An 18685-nucleotide genomic window follows, 5' to 3' on the forward strand; every position below is an offset into this window, starting at 1 on the left:
TTAATGTGATTTGTATCAATTAGATCTTGAAATGGACATTTTGCCTCTTTCTATATTTTCTTTAAGTTTGGTTTGCATCCATATAAGAATATATCCAAATGTGATAAGTTTAAAGATTAAATTAAGAAAATTTTGACTAAATCTCGTAACTAACTTACAATATGTTGAAAGGGTGTCGTAGGTTTGAATCCATCGAACCTTTGCCTTCTCTTTTTTCAACTGTAACTCCCAAACTCAATTTCTCTCATTTTCAAAAATCTAGAGTTGTCAAAAAGGGTTTCATTTTATTTTTATTTTATTATAATTATGGTCAAAAACATTTTTGGATGACTTAGTATACCTAAATTAGATATCAAGTGACGACTTCCTTTTTTTCTAAAATTCTTTTAGATTAAGTTTTGAGTCTAAACTGTTGTATTTTTAAAATCCCATTTAGGCCTCTTTTTACTTATTTTTGTAAAATGAAAAACAAATTTTTTTGTAAAAGCCTTTTTGTTGTGAAAAATGGGGCGTGACATCGAGAAGCTTGGATTTATCGATAAATAGTGAGGGAGTGATTGTTCGCTGAGAAGGTTCATTTTGTTATTTGGCCAAATTTCAGAGACCGACTAGCAGTTTGGTCAAACACTTGGGCCAGTAAATGTAAGTGAAAATCGTCCAAAACGTCCCTCACATTTTGTAAAATAACTTTTTTCGTCTCTCACTTTTAAAAGTGTAATTTTATATCCCTTACATATTCACATCGGACAAATTTAGTCCCTAACTAGGTTTTCGATCATTTTTGGCCGAAATTCATCATGTGCAAGGCACAGGATCATTTTTTAAGGATAAATTTGTCAAATTATATTTTACATAATCTCATCTATAGTCCTCCACATTTTATAAAATAAATTTTTTCGTCCCTCACATTTTATAAAATGATTTTTTTCATCTCTTACATTTCACAAAATGAATTTCTCCATCCCTCACATTTCAAAAAATGAATTTTTCATTTCTCACTAATTATGTGTGTGAATACATTTTTTTAAACACATTAATTGATTTTGTATAATAATAATAGTATAAACACATGTATGTAATTGAGCCCAACTTGTGGGTTATCTTCTCTTTTTGTATGATTATGACTAATATTTACCAATAGAACCTTAATTTGCATATTCTTATTGCATTTTGACCTAAAATAGCTTTATTGGCTAACTTGACAATGAATGCAAGGTTATTTACTAGCTAATACAAAATGAAATCAAATGATCACGTATAATATATGATATTCGTATTGTTAAGTGAAATCAAATAAACACATACATATATTTATGCTGTTCGTATTATTAAGCAAAATCAAATAAACATATACTTGTGTTTAAACAAATTGTATTCACACACATTTTTTTTTAGGGTTTCCCTCACATACATAATTAGTGAGGGATGGAAATATTCATTTTTTGAAATGTGAGGGATGGAGAAATTCATTTTGTGAAATGTGAGGGATAAAAAAATCATTTTATAAAATGTGAGGGACGAAAAAATTTATTTTATAAAATGTGAAGGATTATAGATCAGATTATATAAAATATAATTTGACAAATTTACCCTTTAAAAATGATCACGTGCAAGGCACGTGATGAATTCCGGCAAAAAAATGATCGGAAACCTAGTTAGGGACTAAATTTGATCGATGTGAATATGTAAGGGACATAAAGTTACACTTTTAAAAGTGAGGGACGAAAAAAGTCATTTTATAAAATGTGAGGGATTTTTTGGACGATTTTCCCTAAATGTAATTAACCCTTATATTTTTTCAAATCTGGTGAGGCGACTCATGGCTCCAGTGGTAAAAGGTATTTAAGAAAATCCCAGGAAAACTGTTATTTAATGCCATTAAGACAATTATTTCCCCAACAGCCAGCTGTACTTGTATGCTAATATTATAAGATGAAAAAGGATTCCATCTGAAATTCGAGAATCAGTATTGGTGTTTTGATCGGCGAAGCCTTGGCTTTGGTCTCCTCTCCACTGTCTCAGATGGCTTCCTGCAACACCTTTTTCCTATTCTCTATTTTTCTTGCCCTAATTTTCCTTCAGAGCACTGCGGATGATGTTGGGAGTGTTGTCGATGATTTCTCCAAGGATGGCTCTGATTTGTCAGCTGAATTGGCTCTACTCAAATCCAGGATTGATGCTCTTGGTTAGTACTAAAGTTCTGGCTTAAGCTAGTGCTTTGTTTTTTCTTGTTGCTCTATATTTAGAATTTGTTTTCATTTGAGAGCTCTGGTGTGGAAAATTATCACTAATCATTGACATTTGTAGCTTGTTTCGTAGGTCTGCAGGAAAATTTGTATGTCAAGAGGGTTGACAATTATGCATTTACTGTTTTCTTTTTTTTTTTTGTGAAATTTCTAACTAAAAGGTGGGATAATGGAAAGGATGATGTTTTCTGGGCCGTCAATGTCAAACTAATAAATCCCAAAGAAGATCATAGATTTATGCTGAATAATTGAGGTTTCTCGTAGGACAAGGAATAAGTGTGAAAATCTCAGGGAGTTCTGACCATTTAGGGTCTGTTTCTTTCGACTAAAAATGTTTCCAGGAAATGTTTCATCAACTTCCTTTGTTTAGTTCGTTTTAAGCCATTGAAAATAACTTACACTGAAGAAATATTTTACATAAGTGGGTATAAAACAACTTCAGCATTAAACCTACGGAAGTTATATTCCACTCACTCACCCCATCTGGCGGCCTTTGTCTTGTTGGAAAGAGGTTGATAAGAATTGAGAAACATTATCTAGACATAGTCAAGTTCTTAAGGAAACTCCTTTCCAAAGTTCATCGGCAACATTGCAGGCAATCATTTCCTCCCCTTTTCATTGTGAGCCTTTCTTTTCATACCCACTCAATCCAACCTATCACATATCCATGCTACATCTTCATGGAAGACATGCAAAAATGAATTATACCTGTGGAAATAAGGCAGTTCTGGAGAGGAAAAGGTGGAGATTGTTGGTAGAGGAGGGAGAAGAAAACTTGGAGAATTTCTTTTTTAGAAGGGAGAAGGATTTTTGAGATTTGCCACAAAGGAGAGGAATAAATATTGCTACCAAATATGCTTTTGAAAATTTGGATTTGTGGTGAGATATTTAGATCTTTGAATAATTTTATCATCATCTTTAATTTTTTACCAATGATTATGGTTGATTTGAAAAGGAATCCTGGTTCCTCATGTGGCTGTTGCTATATATATATATATATATATTTTGTACTTGATCTGAGAACGATGGTAGGGGTGGTGTAGATGTGGTGGAGGGTGGTTGTGGTGTATGGTGTGTAGATGATACTCAGGAGAGTGGTGTGATTGAGGTGGTAGATATGGGTTTGAACAGCTCTTGAGGGTATGGAGTTAATGGATTTATGATTCATGAAAACATTGATTTTCCAACAGTAACCAAACACCTGAAAACGACCAACAAATTAAATACTTCCCTGATACTGTCTTCCACTGAAATTATTTTTCCAAGGAAAAGATTTTATCTCCAATTAAATGGACTATGGCCCTGTTAATTTTCACTGGAGGGATGGCTAAAGATGAGGTTGTTGAAGTGATAATTAATTGGGCCCTACTGAAGGCACCTTTCACAGGGTTTTTCTGAGATGCACCTAGTTGGAATGGAGTATTCAATTGGTAAATTAGAATGGAACAGATGGGCTCAGGTTACATGCACCTTAAGAAGAATGTTGGCGGTGAGGAAATAAACCATTTTGCTATAAGTACTTTAATTTATCGAAATTTTCTTCTCTCTCCGAGTGAAAATACTATCCACCTTTTAGTGCTTGAAACAACAGACTGAAGTCCTCCTTTTGCCTGTAGGAGGTTATGCTATATCGAAGGGCTCCAATAAAGTTGATCTTTTAACATTTTGGATGCATGGATGCTTAAAGTTTGTCTCAAGAAATTCCCCAATCCTATAGGGACATTATTTTGGATTTTGTTTTCTGGCTGTCAAATCAGCCGGCTTTATAGTCTTATAAGTCACCTATCCATAGGTCTCTATGGCCTACGGTTAGGAGGCTGAAAAGGAAAAACATGAGAGAAAGAATTGCTTGAAAAGGAAAACTTTGTACAGACCGTGTTCATACTGACATCATATTAAGGGTAACAATGTTTATAACTAGAGATCACTCTAAACATGAAGCTAGTAACGTTTCTAGTCATTTTCCAACAAACATGATCTTTGACTGTGGCATGTGTGAATTACATCATTCCTGGTGATATTCTTACGTCATTCCTGGTGATATTCTAACTTGTTTAGCTAATTAATATCTTTTGTTACTTTTGGCTGTGTAATTTTTCTTCTTGTTTACTGCACCAGAATTACTTTTTGAGTACAGTTTTCTATGGGAGCACTGACTTACTATATTATAGTTGAATATTTTAGCTCTTGAGTTGGGAGTAATTTCTGGGAAAAGTAAAAGCTTTGCAAAAAGTGAATTCTTTTTGTTGCTTTCATTCCCCACCCCTTTGGAATATCAATGTTAAGAGGAGAGGTGGTAAAGGATGACATGATCAGACTCCAAAAAGCCGAGTTGTGTTTTTCTCTGGAATCTCTATATTGGTGTGGTCAGACTCTGAAAAGCCAAGTTGTATTTTCCTCCTTTGGAATCTCTATATTAAGAGGAGAGGTGATAGAGGATGACGTGGTCACACTCCGAAAAGTTGAGTTGTATTTTCCTTCTTGGACTTTTTCCCCTTTTTTTTGGGCCGGGGGGGGGGGGGAGGGTTGGGATTGATGGTCTTAAAGTTAAAATTACTTACTGGAGATACTGTGATTATCAAATTCTCAGGCTGTTGCTCCTGCGTCGACACTTGAAGTTCCAAGTTATTGAAGATCAGAAATGGAAATTTAAAGTTATCCTCACATCTGATTCTATGAACTGAAACTTTTCATGGCTTATATAGTGCTTTACAAGGTTTCACGCTTTATATTTCTTGAGATGATAGTGGGTTGAGGGGGGAATATGTACCAGCCAAACCTTTTCAGAGCAGAATATAGGCTAGTCATTCACCTAGGAGGGAATATGTAATGGCCAAACAATTTCAGGGCAGAAATTAGGCTAGTCATTCACCTAGTTCTGATTAGGGCTCAAAACTTGACAGTAATAAGTACCAAAATTGCATATTAAAGTTAACTAATACTCTTTTAAATGACAGTACTATAAGAAGTCCATGGGATCCTATGATAGAGAATATAAAATACAAAATCTTCACGTCTTGCTTCAACATAAAATCAGAAAAGATCTTCTCTGTTTTCTGCAAATTAAAACCCAAAACCTACTGCTTTGCTTTATCTCTTCTCTTCCTCAATTATCTCAAAAGTTGTCAACTCTCTGCTTCCTTAACAACACACTCATATAGCAGCCACATCTCCCTCCCATTTCCATTAATTGGAAAAGTTAACTTTGTAACTTCCTCACACTACTAGTGTCATGTTTGCCTCCCTTGTAGTTTCTAGCTTTAGTTCTTTTCAGCTATAAAAGGGAATATCTATTGCTTACACCATTGGAGTTCCCTCAGGTTTATTTGTCTTAACCCATTTTGAGTAGTTAAATTATGCTGATCAGATCTTGTATTCATTTCTTTGAAATCAATTCTTCTGGTATTTCCTTCTTATCAGTGCTGATAATTATTAATGTAAATGGTTATACATGTCCTATCTTCCTAGCATCATTGGATATTTAACGGTAGTAGCTTGGATATTTGATGGTAGAGTTACTTTAATAAGTAGTTATTGAATAATTGTTTTCCAAAAGCTCCTAAGATTTGTATCTACATGCAAAGAAACCCTTACTTCAATAAAGACTAGTAATGGTAATAGTCACTTTAATGCTTATGAACTTAAATTGGTAAAAAGTAACAATTTCCACTGGTCACACTATTAATATTTCTAGCACGTAACTTTTAGGTGTTCTGCAGAATATGGGTGCTAAAGGAATAGATTCTTGATGTGTTATTGGTATTCCTGAATCTTTCAAGATATTCTGTTATCTAAGTGAAAATACAATTCCTATTTCTTCCAAGACACGATGTCTAAACATGCATCTTGCTTTGACAGTAATCTGATTTTGCTATACTATTAGGATTCTTGGTAAGCGTAATGACCTGTTCTGTGACCCCAAAAACGGAAAGAAAGATCTTGAGATATTCTCCTAATCTGAGCATTGTAGTGGATTTTATTTTCCTGTTGTCAAACCAGTTGTTTTTGTAGTTTTTGAATTCTACTGGTGTGGAGTATCCTATTCTCCATGTGAATCTAGAAGGTACTGAAGGAAAAGCTCAAGCACAAAAATTTTTGAAGCTCATAATCTTAATATGGCTTAGGCACTTATTGTTGCTGAAACGTAATAGTTGATGTGATCATGCTTAGGGAAAAAAAGATCTTGAGATATTCTCCTAATCCTAGGATTGTAGTGGATTTTAAAGATGGCTATGCTAATGATTCTAGTAACTTTTTGTGCAACTTTCCAAGAAATGTAATATTTGATGTGATGTGTGATACTCTCTATTAATGGTTTATTTATTGGTTTAATAGCATGAGATTATGTTCTTTTAAACATCCATACATGGCAAATAGTTAAGTTGATACTGCAACATGGTAATCTAAGAACTCTTAAAATCTCAGCGTAAAACTGATTATGCTTCCAGTGTTGGATATGTCCTGCAGAGTTTATGCATGTGATGCTAGTTTGTTAACTATGTCTTGCCTCCACAAAAATTTTTTTTGGGGGGAACATTGGTATTCTCAAAAATCTAAATTTTTTAAAAAGTTGATTCTGTTAGTAGCTTGACTTCTTTTCATCAATTGTTCTTTGGAGTTGAGATGTAGATTCATCTTTTTGGTTATGTGCAATATGATGGATGAAATGTTTAGTTGCTTTAGCATAGCTTGATAATTTGGCTTTTACATCTGCAGAGTTACATATCAAGGAGAAGAATGAAGAGTTGAAAGCGAAGGATGATGCAATTTCTGAGCTGGAGAAGAAGATTAAAGAGAAATCTAATAGCATTTCTTCATTGCAGAGTGAGATAGTGTCTCTGCAGGTGAATAATTGATTCCTTCTAATCTTGCATGTGTGTTTTCATTTTTTTTAAAATAAAAACTTGAAGATTTGGGAAAAATTTATTGTTGCAATAACCATGTTTCTTGTTATTGGTTAGAAAAAAGGAACTCTAGATGCTGAGGAAGTGGTCAACAAGGCTCATGCACGAGCTGCTGAACTAGAGAAAATGGTGGAGAAACTTAAAATGGAGATTGATCTGAAAAATAAGGAAAAAGAGGCATTAGAAGCTCAGGTGAATGAAAAGGAAAAGAAGGCACTTAACTTAAATTCAGAATTTGAGAATGTGAGTTTTAATTAGTTTTGTGATTGTTGCTGAAACTACTTTGCATGTTTTCATTCATGCCTTGTATGCAGAAGAAAAATCCCTTTATGGTACTGTTTCTATGATCATGCATTTTTCTGTGGTGTGTGCTGCACGTTGATAATTATCTGGAAACATCATGGGTATAGGGATGGGCGAGATATGTCTTATTCTTTAAGTACTGCAGTTTAAGACTTTTGTCGGTCTTGACTGGCGCTTACCCCCGTCTACCCTGCTCTTAATCGCACTTTGACCTTGAATCTATGGTTAAGATTCCACTTTAGTGCTAGCAAGAGCTGACTGATAGAATTTATGAAGCAGCACGAACACTTGGTAGGCACAACAGCTCTGTAGAAAAAATAGATATCGAATTTCACTCGAAGTTGAATAAGCAACTAGGAATAGGATGAGAAAATATGCTTAAAAAGACGAAAATTTGGTTAGTAGGTCTAGGAATCACCCTAGGAATCTTTAGGCATCACGCCTAAAGTTAAGATGTATCACACAATCCTAAGAAAAGACGTTGAGTTTGCAGGAAAATTTTATTGACCAAAAATCTGATTTCTCTTTGTGGAGAAATGGTTATTTATACACTAGAACAAAGCCAGCTCCAATCCCAATTAGGACTTCTAACTAGAATAGAATTCAAGTAGAAAGCTAAGTTTTTTTATTCCTCATAATAACTAAAATACTAATTACCAATAATAATTACTAAATAGAAAATTATCATAAACACAAAATTCCTACAGCTAACCAAATTACTAAAATATCCCTGTTGGTGAAAATCAGAATCCAAGCTCCATAAGATTCAAACCAACTCCCAAGTTGGTTCCTTGTCATCAAAAGCATGCTAAATCAATGCTTGGATATTCGACCCATCCTTCCCACGCCTCCTATAAACCTTGGTGGATTTTTTGCCACTTGTCTCAATCATCTCTCCCCGGCTTGAGAAGACTCGACCCCAGTGAGTTAATGGCCTGATACTTCTCAGAGAAATCTGGATCCAACTTCTGAAATTCAGTCTGCACGTGGTCGTCTCCTCCAATGAATAAGAAACTTCTGGTAGCCGCCCCATCTAGTTGACACAATTTGGTGGTCAAGAACATCTTCAATTGCTTCACGTATGCGTGTAGGAGGTGGAAGAGCAGCCTTAGAAGTCCTATCTGCTGAATCATCTAAATGACCATCATAAGCAATCAAATCTTCAATATTGAACACATTGCTAATCCCCATATCGTCGGTAACTCAAGAACATAAGCATTTGAGCTGATTTTCTTGAGAACCTTGAAAGGGCTTGCGCTTCTTGAATGTAGCTTCTTGTACACACCCTTAGGATACCTCTCTGGCCGAATATGAACAATAACTTCATCCCCTTCTTCAAATTCTGCAAATTTCTTATTCAAATCTTCATGTGCTTTGTACTTTTCATTGTTAATAGCAATCCGGCGTCGAACTTCATCATGTATATCCAAAATATGCTTAAAAAAAGCCTCAGCTTCAGCACTTGGACGACCACTAACTGGTATTGGAAGCAAATCAATTGGTTTGCGAGGATTATTTCCCGTTACAGCCTCAAAAGAACTATAACCAGTTAATCGGTTCACTGAAATATTGTAAGCAAATTTTGCCATTGGTAGAATTTGTTTCCAAGTGGAAACATGATCACTAACCAAACACCGAAGTAGATCACCAAGGCTACGGTTGACAACTTCTGTCTGACCATCCGTTTGTGGGTGGAAAGAAGAAGAAAACTTGAGTTTTGTGTGTAGCATCTTCCACAAAGTCCGCCAAAAATAACTCATAAACTTCACATCCCTATCTGAAACTATAGTCATTGGCAGTCCATGAAGTCTAACTAGCTCTTCGAAGAAAATCTTAGGAATATGGACAGCATCCGAAGTCTTGGCACATGGGAGAAAGTGAGCCATTTTCGAAAATCTGTCCACAACTACTAGTGTAGAATCATAACCTTGCAATGTTCTTGGTAGTCCAAGGACAAAATCCATGCTCAAATCCTGCCACGGTTTATGTGGAATGGGTAGTGGCATGTAAAGACTAGTGTTTTTCTTTCACCCTTCGGCCAATTGACAATCTCGGCATCTAGCAACAGTCTTGCCAACATCATGTCTTATACTTGGCCAATAGAAATGATCTTGCAACATGGCAATTGTCTTGTCACGTCCGAAGTGTCTAGCAGCACCTCCACCATGTAATTCCCAAATTAACTCCTCCCTCAGCGAAGTACTAGGAACACAAAGTAGAGTCCCCTTGAAAAGATAGCCATCATGGATGGAAAAACCAGCATATTCTGCTTGCTTACCAGCTATTAAATCCTCATATATGACCTTGAAATCTCTACGACGAGGATAATCTTGCTCAAGTGAATCAAAAACAACCACTTGAACAGCCATAGTAGTTAGAATAAGATGCACACGACTAACTGCATCAGCCACCTTATTCTCAACACCTGCCTTGTGTTTGATAACAAAATTGTATTGTTGCAGGAAAGAAACGCATTTGCCATGCCGATGACTGAACTTTTTCTAAGAATTATATATTTGAGGGCCTCATGATCAGAATATAGCACAAATTTCTTATAAGTAAGATAATGATGCTAATGGCGAATAGATTGAATAACAGCGTAGAATTCCTTGTCACAAGTAGAGTAGTTCTGCTTTGCCTCATTCAGTTTTTCACTAAAATAAGCAATAGGATGACCTTCTTGACTAAGAAATGAGAAGCATCACATGCGATACCTTAGAAAAATCTGGTAGCCTAAGCATTGGAGCTTCGGTCATTTGCTTCTTCAATTCTTCATAAGCCTTAGTTGTAGCTTTTGTCCCAGTGATGGGAGCCATAATAGAGCTAAACGCCCTCATAAATTGCTTGTTGAACGAAGCTAGCCCATGGAAGCAGTGAACCTTCTTCAAATTAGTTGCAACCGATCAATTTACTATTGCCTTCACCTTTTCTGGGTCAGCAGCTATCCTTTCATTTGAAACGACAAAACCCAAAAATACAACACTAGGAGCAATGAAAGTACACTTCTTCAAGTTGATATAGAGCTTTTCTTGATGAAGAACTCTCATTACTTGTTGAAGATGGTTAATGTGCTCCTCTTTGTTCCTACTGTAAATTAAAATATCATCGAAATAGACAACCAAAAAACGGCCAATAAAGGGCTGAAATACCTATGTCATGAATCTCATAAAGGTGTTGGGAGCACTAGAGAGGCCAAATGGCATCACTAGCCACTCGTAGAGACCATCCTTTGTCTTGAAGACTGTTTTCCACTCATCACTCAGACGAATTCTGATATGATAGTACACCTTTTGCAAATCAATTTTAGTGTAGATAGTTGAACCAGCCATCATATCAATCATATCATCAAGTCTAGGTATGGGAAACCTATACTTGATTGTTATCTTGTTGATTGCACGGCTATCTACACACATTCTCCAGATTCCGTCTTTCTTTGGAATCAATGAAACCGGCACTACACAAGGACTTATGCTGACTTGAATATGTCCTTTGTCCATGAGCTTATCCACTTGTCTCTTAAGTTCAACAGATTCACTCGGGTTCATGTGATAGGTAGGCAAGTTAGGGAGTTGCGAGTCTGGTATGAAATCTATTGCGTGCTGGATATCACGCATAGGTGGTAGTCCATGCGGCAAATCTTCTGGAGCTACATCAGCAAAATCAGAATCAAACAGTAATTTGACAATTTCTGGAGGCACTTCTTGAGAGTTGACAACTGCTGAAATTTTCACCTCTTTGAAGACTAATACCATGATAACCTTTTGCTCCTTGCTCTCCCTTTCAAATTGTTTCTTGCTCAAAATCTGAAGAGGCTTCTTCCTCGTCTCGATCACTTCATTATCCTTTGAATTCTCTTGTTTGGTTGGTTTCTTCTTGTGAAACTACTTCATAGTTTTAGCACTCATGGGCTTTAAGACAATCTGCTTGTCATTAAACTTGAATGAGTAAGTGTTCAACTTCCCATTATGATTCACATCTTGGTCATATAACCAAGGTCAACCAAGAAGTAAGTGGGAAACAGTCATTAGAATAACGTCACACCATATAGAATCACTGTAAGGACCATGTTTAATGGACACCAAGTAACATCTCGTTACCAGAATAGCTGTTGATCCAATCAACCTTGTAAGGTTCAGGATGTGGATCTGTAGGCAAATTTAACCGTTGTACAGTAGACTCTGAAACCATGTTCATGCTACTGCGACCATCAATACTGAGCTTTCTAGCCCCTTGTCCATAGCAAACTAAGTTTTGAAAGATTGAAGTTCTTCACCAGTCTTCCTTTTGTGACTTTGGTGCATTGAGGATACGCTCACAACCGAGAGATAAGACATGTCTTCTTCTTCCTCTTCCAAATCATCAACATTAAGTCGTGCCATCTCAGTCAAATAATCGGCATTTTCATCTTCCTCGACCTCTAGATTTTCCTTACATCTGAAATCGGCACCAATGTGCAAGTTTCTCTTGTTCAGGCACTCCCATGCCATGTGTCCCTTCAAACCACACTTGAAACATCCATCTTTGTTCTTGTTACTGTCATTGATTGTGGAAGCCTTAGTTTTTGTCTTTGCATGCTGGGAAGTTGCTTGAGTTGCTACTGATTTATATGGCTTTCCATTTGCAGCAAATCTTTTAGGAACTACCTCCCCACCTTGAGCATTGAACCTCTGAATTAGTGGCTACTGCCGGCTCTTTTCAAATCCAAGAGCTGCTTGGAATGCATTATCAACTGTGTAGATATCATGTCCCATCAATTCTTTGCGAATCTCAGGTCTCAAACCCAACTTAAATCTGGATAAAGCTTGTGCTGGACTTTCGGTGCCTCCGTAGTGAATTTTCAGCACTTCAAACTTATTCATATATTTAGCAACTGTCATTCCTCCTTGCCTTAAGCTATTCATATCATCAAAAAGATCAGCTTCATAATGTAGAGGCACGTACTTTCTCTTCAAATGCAGCTTCATCTCTTCCCATGTTAAGTCTAGTTATCCAGCAAGTTGAAGATCATGCTCGACTCCTGTCCACCACACTTGGGCTTGTCCAGCAAGTTTCATGATAGCAAACTTAACTTTTCTCTCATCAATCATATCATATCAATCAAAATAGTGTTCCAAAGTAGCAAGCCAATCAGAAAAAACCTTGGGTTCAATTCTTCCATTGAAATCAGGAATATCAACTCTTATCTTTTTTGTGATGTCTCCTGCAAAATGATAAGAGTCTTGTCTCCCTTGCCTTGCCAATTGAACAATCTCATCAACCATGTCAAGAAGAGAAGCTCGTGGCCTTCCAAAAGATTGATTTAATCTATTTTCACTCCTACCAGATTGATTCCCGGTTATGTCTTTAGGCTGTTCGGGATGCTCTGGTGCCTTTCCATTGATTTTGACCCATATTTGGACCCACTGTTGCCTCTAGATTCAGGAGTTTGTTGTTGCTCAGTATTAAAAGCTTTGTCTTCTAACACATCAACCCTCTTCAAGAGAAGATTAATGATGTTATCCCGTTCCTTGTCTGTGTATCGACCCCTAAAATTCAACCCACTTCTTGTTGTCATGGGAAAGCCTTGCTCTAATATCAAAACTGACATAGCACGAACACTTGGTAGGCACAACAGCTTTGTAGAAAAAGTCATATATTGAATTTCAATTGAACTTGAATTAGTAACTAGGAATAGGATGAGAAAATATGCTTAAGAAGGCGAAAATTTGGTTAGTAGGTCTAGGAATTTGTGGAGAAATGGTTATTTATAAACACTAGAACAAAGTCACTCCAATCCTAATTAGGACTCCTAACTAGAATAGAATTCTAGTAGAAAGCTAGCAAGCTAAGCTTTCTTATTCCCCATAATAACTAAAATGCTAATCACCAATAATAATTATTAAGCAGAAAATTACCATAAACAGAAAATCCTGCAGCTAACCAAATTACTAAAATACCCTTGCTAGTGAAAATCAGAAAACAAACTCGATAGGATTCAAACCAACTCCCAAGTTAGTTCCTTGTCATCACGATGATAAACCAACTTTTCTGATTTTGATTTGAATTCTATGGAGTTTATTTTCTGATTTTCACCAATAGGGGTATTTTAGTAATTTGGTTAGCTCTAGGAATTTTCTATTTATGGTAATTTCTGTTTAGTAATTATTATTGGCGATTAGTATTTTAGTTATTATGGGGAATAAGAAAGCTTAGCTTTCTAGTTTTCTACTAAAATTCTATTCTAGTTAGGAGTCCTAATTAGGATTGGAGTTGGCTTTGTTGTAGTGTCTATAAATAACTACTTCACCATGAAGAGAAGTCAGACTTTTGGTCAATAAAATTTTCTTGCAGACTCAATGTCTTTTCTTAGGGTTGTGTGATACATCCTAAAGATTCCTAGGAATGATTCTTAGACCTACTAAACAGGTTTTTTGCCTTCTTAAGCATATTCTCTTATCCTATTTCATGTTGCTACTATAAGCTCGGGTGAAATTGAATATCTGAGCTTTTCTACAAAGCTGTTGTGCCTACCAAGTTTTCGTGCTGCGTCAATTTAAGAAGATTATAATCTAGCAACTAGAAGGTGTAGGACTGTTACCTGCAAAAATTTGACAAATAATTCTTCAGAGGAGATGTTTTACACTAGAAATAGCAAAGCTGAATGATATGTTGGAAAAAATGCTCCCCGTACAATGAGCTTCATGTCTTTTCATAGCATAGTATCCATTTCATTGGTCATTCATTGACGTTACTTCATTATGAAATGATCTCCTAGGTTACATCAGATTGGCGATCAATTGATTGACCTCACATTGTTAAGTGTTTGACTACAACAGTACCATTCATACATGTAATTACAGTGGCTGACTTAGCTTGAAGAAACAAATGAGTTTCTACTTTGGGATTGGACCTAATAGTGGCATCATTCTTTGAGGTTAAAGATCTTATATCCAATATGTTTCTTGTTTTCGGAAGTTTGATTTTCGTGCATGAGTGGGTCACGGAAGTGTGGTACTGCTGGTTATATACTCTACTGTTATCCAAAGCACTAGTTCTATTGATAGGATGATATTGAATTGGATGCTGATATTGTGGTGTCCAATTAAATGGTTTTGGACATCAGTGGTAATCCTAATTATAAACTTTATGCCTTCTATATGGGGTGGACTAATTACACGGGGGAGATGAGAATGGCAAAATTGAGTGTTATAAGGTTAAAGAATTATTTATTTCTGCTAAATTGTATAGCATTATTTTATTTGGTGCCACAAGGGTACACAATAAGAAGTGGGCCCAGTCTTAGTTCATCCATGAATGGTTGCAATTCAGGTGGGGGGGAGATGGTAATTTTAAGCGTTAATATTGAATCCGCCTTCCTTTTTTAGTTAGCTTATCGCGTGCCCTTATGGCACCAAATAGAAAAAAAAGAATTATATTCACCTCTCTTACAATCATGCAAAACAACTTTAAAGTATATTTCACGTTAGCACTAAGGGCTTATTTGCTTTGCAAATTGGATAAGGGAGGATGAGTCATTTTGGGATTGGTTGTGTCCTGAGAAGACTCGTCCTAGGATTTTTCATCCTATTTAAGATAACAGTTTCCTACTCGTTAACCCATTGACTGTTGATATTATACTTGGTTGGTGTAGACTTACTGTTGTATGTACGAAAATAAGTTCAAAGGAGTGTAAAAAAGTCATTTTATATTTTAACCATGTCAAACTATTTTGTTATCCGGGATACCCTCTAGCGATTATGTTATCCCACGAATTGGCTGCTATTATTAGTTTAGTGGTATAAGTCATACCATGTGGAAAACCCGCTCAAACAGGGGGCGACATGGGAATTAGTAGGATTAGTCTGTGTCATCCTGCAAGAGCTTGTAAACCATAGCTTCAAGAACATTTTTCCTCACCTAGAATTTTGTCGTGTTTGACAGCTGTCTTACAAAGACTACATCCAGCAGTTTCTTAAACGATGCCTGCATTTTACTGCTGCATCTCATGAACTTTGAAAGAAAACTGATCAGGCATCTATTAAGTTGTATGCAGATCAGAAGAAAAGCTGTTCCCTGTCTACTATTTAGTTTGGAATTGCAAAGGCATAGGCTAAGACGCTTTACTTCTTGTGGGTGGAAATATACGATTAGTGGAACAATACCAAGAAGCTTCGGATTTTCAACATTTTAAAAAGAACTTGTATATTGTAGGTGGCTTAATTTTGTTAGAAAACAAAAGCTTTTGAAAAGCTGATATTATTGAAAAGATAAAAGAAAATAATGACTTCCTCCAAATGAATTGAAATGTACTATCTTTGGCAAACATTTTGATATTAAATTACTGCACAAAAGGGGTAAAGTTATTAGTCCTATTCCCATCAATAATCTCGAGAACCTGGAAAATAGAGCAAAGTTTAAGAAGAAGAATACTGAAACTTGGTCATCAGCAGCTCATGTCATGGTACTCTGGTGAGGGCTTCAAGAACTCCACACAATGACCTCCTCATGCATAAACTAATGTTATCTTTTTTTCCCCCCCTTTTCACCCATTTTGTATCTCTATATTTTGATACATTCTGGAACTGCAACAACAATCAACACTTAATAGCAATAGGTATTTTAGAATTCCTTTTTCTGAAAATTCATGTTTGTTACTTCTGCTGCAGTGGGAATTAACCACCTCTTTAATTTGTTTCTTCTTTTTCCTTTCATATCTGTTTTGCTTTTTTATGGTCATCTTCTTTACTTCATGTGTTAAACAGATAACCCTACACCTGGTAAATTCTACAACAGCTACCCATTATTGTCTTTGTCGTCAACCTTTGTCAATACCCTGATAATTTTTTAACTCTCAACATTGTCTGCATGACTGCATGTCAAGTTCTATTCTATTCTCATCTTTGATATTAAAATCAACCAAAGCCTGAGAGAAGAGGCCAAAATCACCACCAAAAATCTTCCCAAGCTTTGTTATATCAAATCTAGAAATTACAATGATTGTCCCCATATTACTGTAATTCATAAACAACAGCAAAAAATGGCCCTTAAGCATGAACTATTTTTGACCAATTAAACTAAAACAGAGCCCTATCTACTCATCTTTACAGACAAACTGCAAAAATTATTAGTAGTTGAATGTTAAGTTTTCATTAACTACCAAAATTTGCAACAGCATCATAGTAGAAACGAAACCGTTTCATCGAAGACCGACTCTGTCGAATTCCTTCTTTCAGACAGGGAAGATAAAGCTGACTTCCACTGCAGAAAGAGCAGCTTAACTAAGACTAAGAGATGCTAGTCCTCGATAAAGCTAACAGCTGGAGGAAAAGGTAACTTAAGACGATTATGTGCATTTGTGACAATAGGCCAAAGACCATCAAAAGGAAGAAAACCTAGCAGAGAGTCGAACAAAAAATATTGTATTAACATTGATAGTAATCCCAAGACATGCTTCCCCTATAGGCTCTATCTCTTGACTTCCTGCTTTCAAAGCTACACTAGCTCCTGGCTGTTATATGTGTTTCCTCAAAGGATTTCCCCATATTGAACACCTGGTAATTTCTTAAAAGGCTCAAGTAGACAAAGCTTTGAGGTAACTAGTTTGTCTAGGTCTTACACTTTGCGAGTGTTTCCAAATATGTTCTAATTTCTTGGTCAGAAGGAAACTCTGGTCCCTTTTTTTTTTTAAATGTAATTTTCCTTGAACATCTAGAGACTGCTGCAAATGCTAGTGAATAACTATTTCATATGGATTAGCTAAGGCTGTAAAACCTGTTATAGTTACTCTTTTCTTAAACAGTTGAAGTCAAATAGGATAGTTTTCATCTTGTGGGTCCCTTTGAATGCCTATACTATCCACTTCTTATTTTATAAACCACCACCATTTTCGCCAATAGCTAGAGTAATATATGCAAATGCCTACAATCTTGCTTAAGTTTCTTTCTATCTGATGAGCTTAGTGGTATTAGCTGATTGCATGCTTGTATGCTTTATTTCGATTGGGTCAGTTATTGCGACTTCTTGTATTGGCGATTTACCCTCCAATAGATGAATTCCAATTCTGTAATCTTCATTTTGTTCAGGTGAAGAATTTTGAGATAATTATGCTGTAGTGGATGTTGCTTAGGCATGTACCCTGATGTATGGGCTTCTTACAACTAATTTAGGCATGTTCCTTGACGTACATGTAACCTTTTACACATTCAATCTTTTGCAGGTTTATGTAGGGTAGATTGTTATACTGTTTGATTTCTTCTCTTGTTATTTGCTTCTTTTGGAAAGGGTGGGTAAAGACTAAACTACTATGTAGATTTCATAAAAATACTAAAAGAACTGTGTTATAGAGCCGGTAGAAAATCAAGAAAGGCAAATTACATCCAAAAAAATGCTTTTGAATCTTTTGCAATAGAGAACAGTAGACGGTATGCCATGCTAATGTGCACATATATATATTTATATATAAAAGTGTTATGGTTTTTAATTGTTAATTATGCAGAAGTATTAGATATCTGAGTTTGTTTTCTGAAAGATCGGGCATTTAATTATACTTCAAACAAATCTAGAGTCACAAGCTAATATTTTTGGTGTTTCTGTCTCCTTTTTGCAGCTCCAAAACATTGTTAGTCAACAGAAGGCTAGGCTACAAAAAACTGAACGTGCTCTTCAAATGGCTGAGGCATGTAACTGATGTGGTGGTTAAAGTATTTTTGTAACTCTATTCATGAGGTTCGAACAATTGACCACACGTGTTTTTCATGTTATTCTCCTGTACAGGAGGAGATGATGAAAGCAAAGTTTGAAGCCACATCAAGAAGCATTGCGCTGATTGAGGTAACCAAGCTAGTTTATTTGTTTTACTATATTTAATGAGTATCTATTCAATTCTGATGATTTCTGTTCCTTTTATGGATGCTGCTTGTTTTTTTGACCATTACTTTTTCTTTACCTTTTATGGGTGGGATATGCTAGGATTTTTCCTTCCTTTCTTATTACAGAATGGAGCCAATTTTCTCTCAATTGTTGCTTATCAAATGTTGTATTGAGTAAATGGCATACTTCACCCTTTTGGAATTGAATTGCACTTAATCTTAATTTCAATTGAATTATTTGGTTCAATATGCTGAGTGCAATTAGTTGGTCTAAACCTTGAACAAATTGGTTGGTTAGCATTTTAAGAAAAAACGTTAAGTGCAAATAAGTTCCTAATGGATTTAGGTGTAGGCTTTTCATTAGAGGAAAGGATATGTGAGAAAT

General features: G+C 35.8%; 1 protein-coding gene across 4 annotated transcripts in view; it reads left to right on the forward strand.

Moving 5' to 3' along the window:
- The first annotated feature begins 1882 nt into the window (after positions 1–1882).
- LOC113714526 (uncharacterized) overlaps positions 1883–18685 on the forward strand; it is a 31604-nt gene continuing 14801 nt past the window's right edge. For 2 of the 4 annotated variants that reach the window (XM_027238413.2, XM_072062319.1), the window contains exons 1-5: positions 1883–2185; positions 6963–7090; positions 7208–7393; positions 18039–18107; positions 18206–18262. In XM_027238413.2, the coding sequence (XP_027094214.1) occupies positions 2023–2185; positions 6963–7090; positions 7208–7393; positions 18039–18107; positions 18206–18262 (603 nt within the window). In that variant the 5' untranslated portion in view covers positions 1883–2022. The remainder of the gene's footprint in view (positions 2186–6962; positions 7091–7207; positions 7394–18038; positions 18108–18205; positions 18263–18685) is intronic. The other 2 variants (XM_027238411.2, XM_072062320.1) reach the window with 1 other exon arrangement.

The sequence above is a fragment of the Coffea arabica genome, chromosome 8c (genome assembly GCF_036785885.1).
Source record: "Coffea arabica cultivar ET-39 chromosome 8c, Coffea Arabica ET-39 HiFi, whole genome shotgun sequence".
NCBI lineage: Eukaryota > Viridiplantae > Streptophyta > Magnoliopsida > Gentianales > Rubiaceae > Coffea > Coffea arabica.